Genomic DNA, 14,077 nt, shown 5'->3' with positions numbered 1-14,077 from the left:
TGGTCTTCAAGCATTGTCCTTATAGTCTATTTGAATTATTCAAGTCTTTATAAATAAGCGATATCATATATCACTCACAAAAGCTGCGGTATACGCTTCTTTTATTCTACCTACGGACGAAATATAATTAAAGTATTCTTTTGTCATATTGAATGGATCTTTGAATTACATGATCAATTTTAAATGAATGCTTTCTGGCTGTCTTTTTAATTTTTATAATTCAGTCCTGACATTTATAACAAAGTTTACAAGAATGCTGAGCTTATAAAGGAAACCCAACGCAGTAAATATAATACTGAAATGAAATTAAGAGATCTACCAGTCGTTTTAACTTATGCACTTGTTTGACAGTTTTTTAAGTTGTTCTCATTATAAATGGTATTGCCTGTTTTCATACTTGGGGTTAATGTCGTATAATTTTTATTATTAAATTGTGTGACGTCATTAAACTCGCGTAACCAACCCGAACGTGAGAGTCTGTTGATTTTTGACAGTTTTGAATTACTACGCGATCTACTTGCAGCGGACTTCTACGTACCAATTTTTGAGCATGTAAATCGTCCAAATACATCCGATTTTGTTTTCATTAAAAATGACCGAGAAGCTCCGAATGACACTTTACTTGACGTTACTTTCATACTTTGCCAATTGACTGACAGTTCTGACTCCGAGGTGCGATGCGATCATTAAAGACCTATTCAATTTTTGCACGAAATTCAATTTAATATTTGTATTTTGCATCTTGGCACAACGGCAAGTTGGAATAAAGGTACTAGGTATAATGTGACATAATAAAAGAGATTTATAAATGAGATTTTATTATTGAGCGGACAATCCTGACAAATAACAACAATTCCTTGTAAAATTACGCATATTATAAACATGACAATGCATACACACTTAAGCACCCATTTTCAAAAGTGCATTGAGTTGCAATTCACCCGATCCGCACCCCTTTAACATTTATAGGCCCTTTGTTTTATATGTAGTACGCATCCACGACCCACTCTACTTTAACACATACAGTCGCTTTGTTTATATCAGGCGTGAGACCACAGTTATTTTTACTATATGTTTCATATAGACACTAACCTGGCTTTTGACTTTATACACACCCCAATTGAAAAACAAGGACATGGCATCTCTAGAACAATTCAAGACACAAAATATAATCCTCAATGCCTCAACTTGTCAAAATTTTGCTTTTCTGGTCCACTTGTATACAAAGGTAACAGAACTGTTCAGTTTAACACAAGAAATATAGTGATCATGTGTTAATAGACAGTCTAAACAACACTATATGCCAAATTGTTGGCTTCCGGGACAAATGGCGCAACAAAGGAAATGGCAAAAAAACACACCAAAACTTTAAAATTCATGACAACTGCTAGTGTTTTCATGTATGAGGTGGCTACATGATGTAGAAAATGCAGAGATAGCATTATTATGCTCATTTAAAAAAAAAATACTTTAAGAATCTGTTTTGAAGGCTAGATTTGGCATTAAATTCAGAGTACAGCACTTCACCATTGTCTATAAGATGCTTATTTAAACCTGATTTGCTATAAATCTCACTCATTGGAATCATTTACACACAAAGAAGTACTACAGAGTTGACTAACATCTTCATTCTTCTGAAATATTGGATTCAGAGCTGCATCTCCTGGATTCAGATTGCAGGACTATCGCCTGGGGAAAAGGCCGCAGCTAACTGGAGCTTATTGGCACATCATGATCTGCAAGCAAGACACAAAAGCAATGTTTTACACAAATAAAACTATCTGCCACTACTGTTTAAGTTTGAAAAAGGCCTGTAAACACTCATTTGAGGCATACACAACCTTTAATATAGTCATAAATGTGATAAATATGCAGAAAAGTTCATGAATTCAAAGATTTTCAGGACAAATTTAATAGAATATATAGTCTTTTGGACATTTTGCAATCAGTTTTTAACAACTCAGGTAAATCTCATCTTATTGAGTACCCAGATGCATTTTACAAGCATTCAAACCAGACATGCTTAGAATTTCTTCTTACTTGGAGATGGTATTCCTTTCTTGAAAATCCTTGCCGAGAGCTGGTATGGAAAACCACACGAGACCACAGTTTTACCAGCACTGGTTCTTGTCCTTGAAAATTCCTCTGTGGCTACAGCAACCAGGCTGGCTATTAAAATAATCAATAAATTAGGGTTTTTAAAACATTTATAATGTATTTAGGTTGTGATTTTTAATGCATTAAGCGAAAAGGCTCTATTCTTTATGAAAGCTGCTGACTTTTTATTTATTTTGCCTTGAGAAATGTCAAGTTTTTCAATGATTAAACTGAATAAATGAATGAATTAATGAATATATATGAATGATTGATAGAATTAATTAATGAATTAATGAAAGGTGGCATTATTTCTTTAAAATTGGGATCTCATTGTGTTGCTGTGATTGTTAAAGTATATGTTTTCTTGTCCATAAGCTGAAAATCATATGCACACTAAATAAAATATCATTCTGCATCCTATGTGCAGTAAGTTTTGTTTAATTGCTTATAGAATTTGCAATTAATGTAATGTTTGCTTAAAAGAGCAAACAAATTGTGTGAATAGATGCACAATACAGACCAAAGACTGATACAAGTTAGCAGTTAGAAAATAATATTATTATCAAAGCCACATCAGAAATGATTGACAACATGAAAGAAATTCATTTAGGATGGAACAAACAGTCTCAATGGGCTTTTATGACCAAACTGTCTCACTTTGTATTTCAGTTTGGATACCATTTTCTAATATATTATCTTGAAGTACTTACAAATTACAGCATGTTGGCAAACACCAAGTACTGCTTAGCCTCTGGTGGGCAGCTTGGTGGGGGGGGGGGGGGGGGGGGGCTGTCTGGCTGGTTCTTCAACAGACAGTTCCTCCTGGGTCTGCTTCCTATGTTAAAAAAATCCCTCCATTTATACTTTGGAATTAAAAGTGAGGCTTTCATTCATTAGTCATCATCATTTGGAACTATTTCCAAACATTAAATTGAAAGTGAAAGTATTTTTTTTTTTTAAAATGTCAAAAATATATAAGAAAATTATATATCATTAATTTATATTATGTGATATAAGATTTTCACATTTCATACTCAAACACCAATATTCTATGGCTAAGCACTGTCAACTGGCCAAATTTCAACCAGATAGCTGTATAAATTAAGAATTTTTAACAATTTAAAATAGGCCACCCCTCCAAAAGCTTCCTCTATATCAGGCGTGAGACCACAGTTATTTTTACTATATGTTTCATATAGACACTTACCTGGCTTTTGACTTTATACACACCCCAATTGAAAAACAAGGACATGGCATCTCTAGAACAATTCAAGACACAAAATATAATCACAAGAACACACCATGTTGACCATTGACCCGACTGTCAAAATTGAGTTCAAATACATAACTCTTCCGCCAGGGAGTCAATCGGCTACAAACAACTAATTTTCAGACTTCCACAAGCTATGATTTTTCCAATATTTACATTGAAAAATATCAATTTCTGCAATAGAGTGTCAAATTCAGTCAAGTTCTCTGCAAAAAGAACATTTTTTGCTTCTTTTTCATTCAATTTTAATAAAATATTGATACTTGAACACAAGCACTCTTTTTTCTGTATTCACATCCGGATCTTGGTCAACGAGAGGCAGATAACTGTGGTCTTGAGCCATATCTGGTAAGTACCGCCGATCATCATTTTTGTACCACGTACAGTCCCCTTGTTTCGTATGTAACACGCACCCGAAACCAATCCACTTTTTCACGTACAGTCGGCTTGAAGTCCTCTTATAATCCTCCTTCGAAGTAATAGCCCCGATATGCACAAATTTTACAAGTAAAGCCCCCTTGTTTTAATGAAGCATGCATCTTCGATCCCGTTTCACTTTAACACTTACACTCCCCTTGTTTTCTATAAAATTCACACCACCTTTATTCGTACAGACATCTATTTAATCTAGTACGCTCCCCGATAGATTGTACTACACCTACCAATGCAACTAGGAAAGAGGTTTCATATAGGTCATTAGGTTTCTCCTTAATTCTAATACGTCCAAAACTAAGGGCGAAGCTTAGGTCTTAAAGCAACCTTAGGGCGACTACCATGGTTGTGTTGTCATGTAATGGGCAAATAAGCCAGTGAGGGTACTTTTTCGTTTTGCGCGTTTATCTCCCTTAGTTAGAATTAAGCCATTTTTGCAATGAAAATGTGTTACTGAGAAATATGTATTTTCTTTAGAATTAAGACTAGTTTTGGGTTACCCACAGAGTAAGCTCCTATTCATTCCTTTAATATTTGATAAATCATTTTCTTAAGCTGATATTTTCTACATTTTCCGTTATTATGTATTTTTCATGTTTGTTTGTATGCAGGGTTCATACTTGTAAGTTCTTGTTTTTCATTCAAACTATTGATATGTGTTTGCTATATCAGTTAGGTATATTTAAAGTTTCTAGGCATTAACTGCATTAATCTAGCAGTCCAGATTTAGACTTTTAAAGGAAAACTAGGCATTTTAACTAAGTAAGCTTGTCTTTGTAATTATATTTTTTTCTGTAGGTAATTTTGCTTGTTTTAATATAAATTTTGTTTGTTGTAGATTTCTACCTTCCCCTGGGAAGTTTGTATTGGAATAAACCTAGAAACATTACAATGGTACAGTCTTTCTTTCTGTCTGTTTTATTCAGCATCAATATCAATAACAAACATGATACATCATGTACTGAATAAAATAGAAAAGGAATATTTTCAATTGTCATATGACTTTAATGTTTCATCTATGTTAAGCATATTTCTTGCCATTTCTTGCCATGTTAGATATTGAATTGATGTGCTCAATTTAAAAAACACAAAGATTCTTTCTTTGCATTTTGAATCATTGCTTCTAACGCAGTTATCTCCCTGCTGTTACGCTATGAACGATATTAATAGGGACACGTGGGTCATATGATTAACATAATAAGTTCATGTGTAATAACATCACAAAATTGTTCGATGGTAAACATCATTAAAATTCCAAAATGGAGGACATGGACTTGTGTTAATATATTCTTAAAGGGGCTACCCACAAGGTGAAAACATTGCAAGAAAGAAAGACAGAAAAATATCAAAAACTTACATAAAAATTTATATCGTTGTGGACAACGCATCAAATCTTACTTACTGATATGTCAAATGGCTTAGGAAATATGCATCTGTTGCAGTTCATGCTCATTTTTTTTCAAAATCGAAAGTTACTTGGTTGTTTACCACGTTAACCCTAGTAAGTTTAGTAATAGGGTCGGTTTATTTATTTGTACACATAACCAGATATATATTTAACTAGAGAACCATTATGCCTTAGGATTAACTGGGAAACACATATGAGACAGCAACATGAGTGTTGCGTTTCTTATTTGAACCGTGTAAAATGACGTATTGTCGGCCTCCTTCTAGCTTGCATTGTCAATTCTAGGTTTTGTTTGAGGAAATCATGCACTTGCCGTTCTTTGTTGCATCTGGTGTCTAGCCCCTTTATACAATAATTTCTTAAGACATGTGAACATGATTATGCTGCTAGTATGCTACCGGACAGCGTTCGTAACGCAATTAAAAAAAATAATACTCTCTTGAAATGAGTTTCTTCAAGTTCCTCGGAAAAAAGGTAAACCCAATTGTCGCCAAAATATTAGAAAATGCATTCAAATCTGCGTTGATTACGTTAAAAATTGTGACTGAATCTCTAACGTCATCATGACATCGCTTGTTGTACTCTGGCGTGCTTCGGTTACGCCGTACTATGTTATTGTTATTTGCTGTTATTTTTTTGTTATTTTTCAATGTATTTACCTAATATTTATACATCGTGAACAAAAATATCAACCTTATCAAATATATATATGATTTCTAAGTATATAGTGATTTTTTTTCATTTTTTTACGAACTTCCCGATCACCCCTCGTACAATATTCCATTGAGTACCAATAACTTGTTTTTGATGTTTTCCGATGTACATTTGCACATTAAGCTACGAAGAAAAACCCTGTTATGAAATTATGATTTCCTGACTGTATGGTCTTATAACGAATCGCCGTTTTCACGGGACCTGCATACTTGAAAGTGTCATACATGTACAGACGAACCCCGTTAGCTCGAACTCGCTTGGCTCGATTTCCTCTTTGGCTCAAACTGGATCTAAAGGACCGATTTTTTTTAAACTGAATGTAAACATTTCTGCTTGAATCGAACTCCTCGAGGCTCGACATATATTCGCTGGTCCCATGTAGTTCGAGCCAACGGGGTTCGACTGTACCTTCTTTACAAATATCCGTGCTCAAAGTAGGTTAAATAGTTTATTAAAGTCTCATTAATTCAACAATATTTACATTTCATGATAAAAAACAAGTTTTGCCACTCAAAGTAAGAGTTATCAGAGACAATAGATATAACCCAATAATATTATTGCAAAGGGATGCTGTCTCTGTACTGTGATAAAACTATATATTAACACAATGAGAGAGTAGATACTAATGCTTATCTTAGTATAAAACATATCAAGACATTTAAATTACTGAAAATTATCGTGCACTCAACACATACTAGTAATAAAGAGATAAAGAGCTATCATTGCTGCGATCAGACTGGAAATGAACTAATTATCATTCATTTGTAACTTTACATTAAATAGCAATAAACTAAAAGCTTAAATGTATTACGTACATAAATAAAAGGTCATTTATTACGAATAGTGTTGCAGGTTTTGACACAAATTCTTGACAATATATTAGTTGATAATATGAAAGACAGCTTATCGGTATCTGACATGTTTTTAAGTAATGGATTGATGATTTTCGCAATTTGATGACAATTACAAAGTAATTTATGTATTATTAAATTTCTGACAATGTACAGACTCTGCATCTTTCGTCATTGCTATCATGGATAGCTTACAATGGACCTCCAATAATGCATAAACCATTCACGAAGACCTTAAACGGTGTAAAGACTCAGACTATAAGCAAGAGCTAATAAAACTAATCCAAATAATAAATAGTTCGTGGGCTGATATTTTACGAGTTTTTTTTTATTTGGCAAATCCTTCAAATCCTTTGGACACAATCTTTGGCCATTCATTCTAATTGTGATTCTAGGTTGAAGCATACTTTGTCTATAAAAATCATAAAAAGCTTAATTTATTACCCTTAAAATGATATTTGACGTCTTGCACGAAAAGTAAATATTCATGTTTAAGATTTTTTTTATCATTCCTTATTGTCAAAACATATCGGAAATACATATCGGAATATACATATCGGAATATACATATCGGGCACGTTCAGTTTACAGATACAAAACTACTGTCTATGACATCAAAAACTTTGTTAAACGAATTTGATTAAACAAGTGGTTAGACCTGTTTTTTTTGTGGATCTTATGCTTACTTTTTGCAAAAACGTCTGGTTAAATATGAATATAACCATTCAAAATTAATTCAAGCACGAAATACAATTTTTATACACCCCACCCGTTTTTTGACAGACCCGTTTAGACAAAAAGGGATTAGAAGAAACCCGTTTTGAACGTCTATTATTTCAGGCTAATCGTAGTAGTGCATGGCTTATAAACAATTAGCCAGCTTACATAAGTACATACATAAACGTATTATGGAAAATTACAGCAAAATAAAAATATAACAAGGTACTGACATGTTCATAGTTTAATTATACAAAGGCACAGTTACCATCACTTACGACCTATATTAATGGAGTCAGGTTTACGAGTTTTTGTGACAGGCCGGTTGACAAATGGACGTTTTAACTATATACAAGTGTTGTGGCGCATCTGTATAATATTAATTTGTTTGATGCATTTTATATAATATCATATTCTCCAACACCTGTTTTTGATTAAGTTGTTAAATGATAATTAATAAACAAATCAATTTAATCAGTTTTCCAACTTAAATGTATATAAAGCCGTCTATTAATCCAAATCATAACTTAAAATTATTATTCTATATCAATCACACGACCTGTGATAATAAGGCAAATATGGTTTGTTTTTTCTCCAATATATGTAAAATGTAACACCCGGAATTTAATAATTACATTTTACCCTTATGAAAAGTAATTATCACTATTCCCGTACAATTTTACAATACCACTTGTGTTAATTAGATTATTTATTTACTTATGTCGCATCGGTGTATGTTTGTTTTTATACTCTCATGTGGTTATTTTAACTGTAGCAATCATTTGCTGTTGCGATAGTTTGATCGTCTATGCAATACATGAATTGTCGTTGCTGTTGTTGTTGTTGTTGTTGTTATCAAAGCAATTTTTTCCAGCTATGTCTTGATGTCAAGATGTTCATTAAAGTCTGAGCCATTTGTTTACTTTAAGGTTGGTTGTATATCAAAAAAGTCGATTAACTTAAATATTATACTACAATAAAGAAATACCATAACAATTATTGATTTATTATTTAGGTTATTTTTACAACTCTATTATTTGAAGGTGATTGATGCTGAAATATGGCTTATTTGAATTATATTCGTATGCAACTAGTTCACTTCATTTAAGTATTAAGACAACAAAACGGTAATTATTAAGAGCTTCTTTACGTAACTCTTTTCCCCTAATTCTTTGAAATGTGGCGCTGTTTCAGTGCTATTTTCATGTTAAGCGCTTTGCCAGCCGAGCGGCCATTGTTTATAGTTTAAAATTTAATCCCACTCTCCCTACCCTTTTTAATAAGAATAAATAGGTTTTGCCTTATTTTATTTTTATTTATTTTTCTAAATATCTTTTGTATGTTGTTCTTATATAAAAAAATTGTTAATTGTTTTTTATGTTTATATGTCATGAATATTTATTATTCGTATACACATTGTTTGTGTAAAATATTTATGTTTATTCACTACTTGTGTGGTTAATTCTTGTGTTACATGGCGTGTTTGGAGGCTGATTGCATAATATATCGTTGTATAATTCACTTTACAGGCTCCCTTTTTCGGCCAAAATTTATTAAACTATTTATTTAAAGTCTGCTTTGCTTTTCTGTGTTCCATCTTCACGATTTGAGCTTCCAGAATAATTATAATAATAACATCAAAAACGAAATTTAAATTATTTTTTATTACAGGCGTAATTCAATCGCGACCCTCAAAACAGAAAAAAAAACATTACAAAAATAAATACAAAAACATATTCCTCCGTAGATTACATATGTATTGATGGGCATCTGGCGATAATAAGTTAATTTATATAATATTATGAATACTAATCAGAATCAGTTTTAAAAGGTATTCTTACTCCAAAATGTTGACATTTATAGCCCTATAATGAGTTCGTGTGAAGCTTGAATGGTCACAACCCTTACATTGACAAGTTTGATCATAAATGTGTCATTAGCCTCATACATAAGTACTTATTTCCCGAATCATCACAAAGAATCATCTCATAAAAGAGGTCCCAAAATAGACCGAATAACACTGCACTGTACACGCGGAATAATTAACAAGCACTTCTTTTTCCTCCGGCTGATGTTTTACACGTGACCTGAAAAAAGGAAATAGAAACTTATATATTTTCTTAACTAAAACAACAACAACAACAACAACAACACAAATCATGTTATTTTGTCGAAACAACCATCTTAAATATCTCAATAAAGATACTATACGTAGTGGTATTTTTAAAGACCTTTTCCAAATCTGTAATACAGTACTGTTTTAAAAGAATAAACAACACAAGTCGTCTATAGTAAACTCATTCAAAACTTATAATACAACATTTCTAACTGCGTTATTTCAATATGTGTGCTAATATAAACACACACTGGTGATTTTGTTTTAGAAATAAATAGAAAAAAAGTTGGAAAAAAGTAAAACAGAGGAAGACGAACTGAAAGGATAAAAAAGGATGATGAAAAGACAGAAGTCTGAAATGAAAAGTTAAAGAGCATTAAATATAGGAGATTATATATATATATATATATATAAAGGGAACAATGTATTGACGCAAAGTTGGAAAAAAATGTAGTTAACGAAGTGAAAGGTGACATATAGTGCATAAAGGAAAAAAAAGAGATTAGTGTGTAATTGAGGATTAGAAATAGGAAACAATAGGGGATAAGTAGGATACAAGGACTACTGCACAGTTTAATAAACAATAGGAAAACGAGGTCAAGTAATAGGAAACAATAGGAAAAAAGCAAGAAAACGAGGACAATTGATAGTAATAAATAGGAGAAAAGTAGGAAAACTAGAACAAGTAATAGGAAACAATAGGAAGAAAGTAGAAACACGAGGACAATTAATAGTAAACAATATGAGAAAAGTAGGAAAATGAGGACAATTATAAGGTAACAAGAGGGGAAATGTAGGGAAACGGCGACAAGTAATAGGAAACACTAGGAAAAAAGTAAGAAACGAGGACAATTAAAAGTAAACAATAGAAGAAATGCAGGAAATCGAGGACAAGTAATAGGAAACAATAGGCGAAAAGTAGGAAAACGAGGACAAGTTATAGGAAACAATAGGAGAAATGCAGGAAATCGAGGACAAGTTATAGGAAACAATAGGAGAAAAGTAAGAAAATGAAGACAATTAATAGGAAACAATAGGAGAAAAGTAAAAAAAAAACAAGGACAATAAATAGTAAACAATAGGAAAAAAGTAGGAATATGAGAACAAGAAATAGAAAACAATAGGATGCAGGTAGAAAAACTACGGAAAAATAGAAAACAATAGGAGAAAAGTATGAAAAAAGGAAACAATAGTAGAAAAGTCGGAAAACGAGTACAAGAAAAAAGAAACAAAAGGGGAGATATAGGGATATGAGGACAAAAATAAGTCAACAATAGGGGAAATGTAGGGAAACGAGGACAAGAAATAGTAAACAATAGGGAAAAAGAAGGCAAACTAGCAGTGGCAAGAAGAACATTGTAAAGAGTTAAGAAAATGATATGAAGTTTCAAACCGGAATTACCGCCAATGCCACGCCCTAGGCTACCGGAGGCAGCACCATGACCGAGGCTGTCGAAAGCAATTCCGCCCGCTTGGCTGCTGGAGCCATGTCCCTGACTTCCGAGGCTTACGATCGCAACTATAAACAACGGGGGTTTGAATTATAATAAGCATATTCGATGTTGAAAAGTTAACAGTACATGCTGCAAATTGTTAAAGTACAAGTCTTAAAGGGTCACCTCTAAATAATATAATATCGCAATGCAATCTTACTCGATCTGAGATATCGCAAGGTAATGTAACGCGATCTGAGATATCGCAATGTAATGTAACGCGGTCTGATATATCGCAATGTATTGTAACGCGATCTGATATATCGCAATATAATGTAACGCGATCTGAGATATCGCAATGTAATGTAACGCGATCTGAGATATCGCAAGGTAATGTAACGCGATCTGATATATCGCAATGTAATGTAACGCGATCTGATATATCGCAATGTAATGTAACGCGATCTGATATATCGCAATGTAATGTAACGCGATCTGATATATCGCAATGTAATGTAACGCGATCTCATATATCGCAATGTAATGTAACGCGATCTGATATATCGCAATGTAATATAACGCGGTATGATATACCGCGATGAATAAAATGTCGATCTGACGTATTGCGATTTGATATAACACGATCTGACATCTCTGTATGTAATGCAATTTGATCTGATAAACCTCGATGCATGATATCTCGATCTGAAAGAACGCGATCTGATATTTCGTTATTTCCTATTATACGGCCATATATAATTTCTATATCGATATGTGATATAACGATTTGCGAAATATCGCAATCAATAATCAAATCGTACCTGGTTCTCCAACCAAGGACCCGCGCTGACCTTGATGTGTTGCTGCTGTTGCTAGCTGATCATGAGCGGCACCGCCTGGAAATGAGTAGGATGTATCAACTTAAAATTTGATTTAATACGCTTGTTACCAGCAAAGGAAATCATATCAACATGAATTATTTGTGTTATAGATCTTTATTGAGCAAACGTAAAAGGTCGAATGGAGAATACGAATGTTTCTAATGGAAAATGTATGCTCGCTTATTTGAAAGTGTCCGATTTAAAATCCCTTTTCGAAAAAAAATGGTTAAAACCGACTTATATTTTTTCGATGGAGCATTATAAAACATGAAAGATTGATGTCGTTGTTTTCCACTTGTTCTAACTTGCAAAATAAAGTACTAGGTCCCTTACAATTCTCAAGTCTCAATTTTAGACACAGGTTCAGAAAACTAAATTCCAAAATGTTTCAAAATATCTTTTATGGAACTTATTTTGACAAAACATGTTTGGCTTATTGTAGAACAGATTATTCGTAACGAATATATCATTTTTACCATCTTTGATGATTGAGATTGGACTTAAGTATTTTCGTCATATTGGGGACCAGGGCACAATTTCTCAAAACTTCTTAAGCTTAACAGGATTAGGTAGCTGAATTCAATTACCCAAAAAACAAACTTAGATTTTGTTAGATAAAGAATGGTTTATTGCGATTATCAAAAAGATAATTCCTGTCTAAAGTATGAACACTCTTTAAGAAGTAGATATTACACAAGTTATTGAAACATGAAAATAGCGAACTTAGCTTAATCCTGTTATAACGGACTTCAGGCCCCAATTTCTCGTAACGTCTTTAGCTTTACAGGCTTAAGTAGCTTATTTGAATTAGCCAAAATACATAGTTGAAATCGACTTTGATAGATGAAAAATGGTTAATTGTGATTCTCGTATAGATAAGGCCTAAAAAAATATGTCCGTTTCGGGTAACCCGACCCTACCTATAAAAATGCGCCGACCCTAACTATTTGTTTTCCGTTTCTGAGCAAAAAAAATATTCGTTAGCGAATAGAGAGTTACGAAGGGCGGATAAATGCAGATTTTAATCAGAATTATTGTTTATATGATAAAACAAAGTCAGGCAATGACAGTAATGTAGGAAAGACTGCCATGTGCAAGAAATTACTCTGAACTGACGAAAGATTTTGATTTTTTTTATAAAAAAATAAAAAAAAAACCTACCTACCCTACATAGAAATTTTGGGAAGGTTACCCAAAACAAACAATTTTTTTTGGCCTAATATATTTTACGTCTAAAAACTCATAAAGAAGAAGTATACCACATATTATAGAACAAAAACAAAAATAGTGAGCTTAGCTTTATCCTGGTATAAGTGACTTTTTCGAGATATTGGGGCCTGAAGTTTCGAGAAATTGGGACCAGGCACCTTTAACAGAAAGGTTGTAAAACAATGATTGTACGGGTACGTGTTCTTCTCGGCTAACTTTCATCCTGGCTATAATTAAGAATTTTAGTCGTAATTTCAGTATTTGTTTCATCTGTACAAGCGTCGCTCAAGGCAACAGGTTTTTTTTTTTTCTTTTAGTTCCCTAACGTTGTGATTATTTGAATACTGGCTTACCAACTCCTCTTATTCCATTGTTATTAAGGGCGTTATTGAAATCAATTCCACCGTTGTTGTTAAATCCTAGGCCATTGTTGTTGTTGTTGTTTAGGCCAAGGCCATTGTTGTTGTTGTTGTTTAATCCTAGGCCATTATTGTTGTTGTTGTTGTTGTTGTTGTTTAGGCCTAGGCCATTGTTGTTGTTGTTGTTGTTGTTGTTCAGTCCAAGACCATTGTTGTTGTTAAATCCTAGGTCATTGATGTTAAGTCCTAGACCATTGTTGTTGTTGTTGTTGTTTAGTCCTAGACCATTGTTGTTGTTAAATCCTAGGTCGTTGATGTTAAGTCCTAGGCCATTGTTGTTGTTAAATCCTAAGTCATTGATGTTGTTAAGTCCTAGGCCATTGTTGTTGTTGTTTAGTCCTAGGCCATTGTTGTTGTTGTTAAGTCCTAGGCCATTGTTGTTGTTAAATCCTAGGTCATTGATGTTGTTTAGTCCTAGGCCATTGTTGTTGTTGTTTAATCCTAGGCCATTGTTGAGGAGATCGTTTAATCCTTGATTATTTAAACCATTGTTATTCAAACCGCCATTGTTGTTAGCTCCAACTGAAAAA

At 33.1% G+C, this 14,077-nt stretch overlaps 1 protein-coding gene across 1 annotated transcript in view; it reads right to left on the bottom strand.

The window, feature by feature from the left end:
* Window positions 1-9,565: 9,565 nt before the first annotated feature.
* Window positions 9,566-14,077, bottom strand: part of LOC128222387 (uncharacterized PE-PGRS family protein PE_PGRS54-like) — a 36,504-nt gene continuing 31,992 nt past the window's right edge. The window contains exons 15-18 of the mRNA XM_052931360.1: window positions 13,695-14,069; window positions 11,860-11,934; window positions 11,008-11,124; window positions 9,566-9,576 (exon numbers count right to left, since the gene is read on the bottom strand). Coding sequence (XP_052787320.1) covers window positions 9,566-9,576; window positions 11,008-11,124; window positions 11,860-11,934; window positions 13,695-14,069 — 578 coding nt within the window. The remainder of the gene's footprint in view (window positions 9,577-11,007; window positions 11,125-11,859; window positions 11,935-13,694; window positions 14,070-14,077) is intronic.

The sequence above is a fragment of the Mya arenaria genome, chromosome 16, assembly GCF_026914265.1.
Source record: "Mya arenaria isolate MELC-2E11 chromosome 16, ASM2691426v1".
Classification (NCBI taxonomy): Eukaryota; Metazoa; Mollusca; class Bivalvia; order Myida; family Myidae; genus Mya; species Mya arenaria.
The sequence above is the reverse complement of the archived record's forward strand: the minus strand, read 5'-3'. Positions and strand labels throughout refer to the sequence as shown.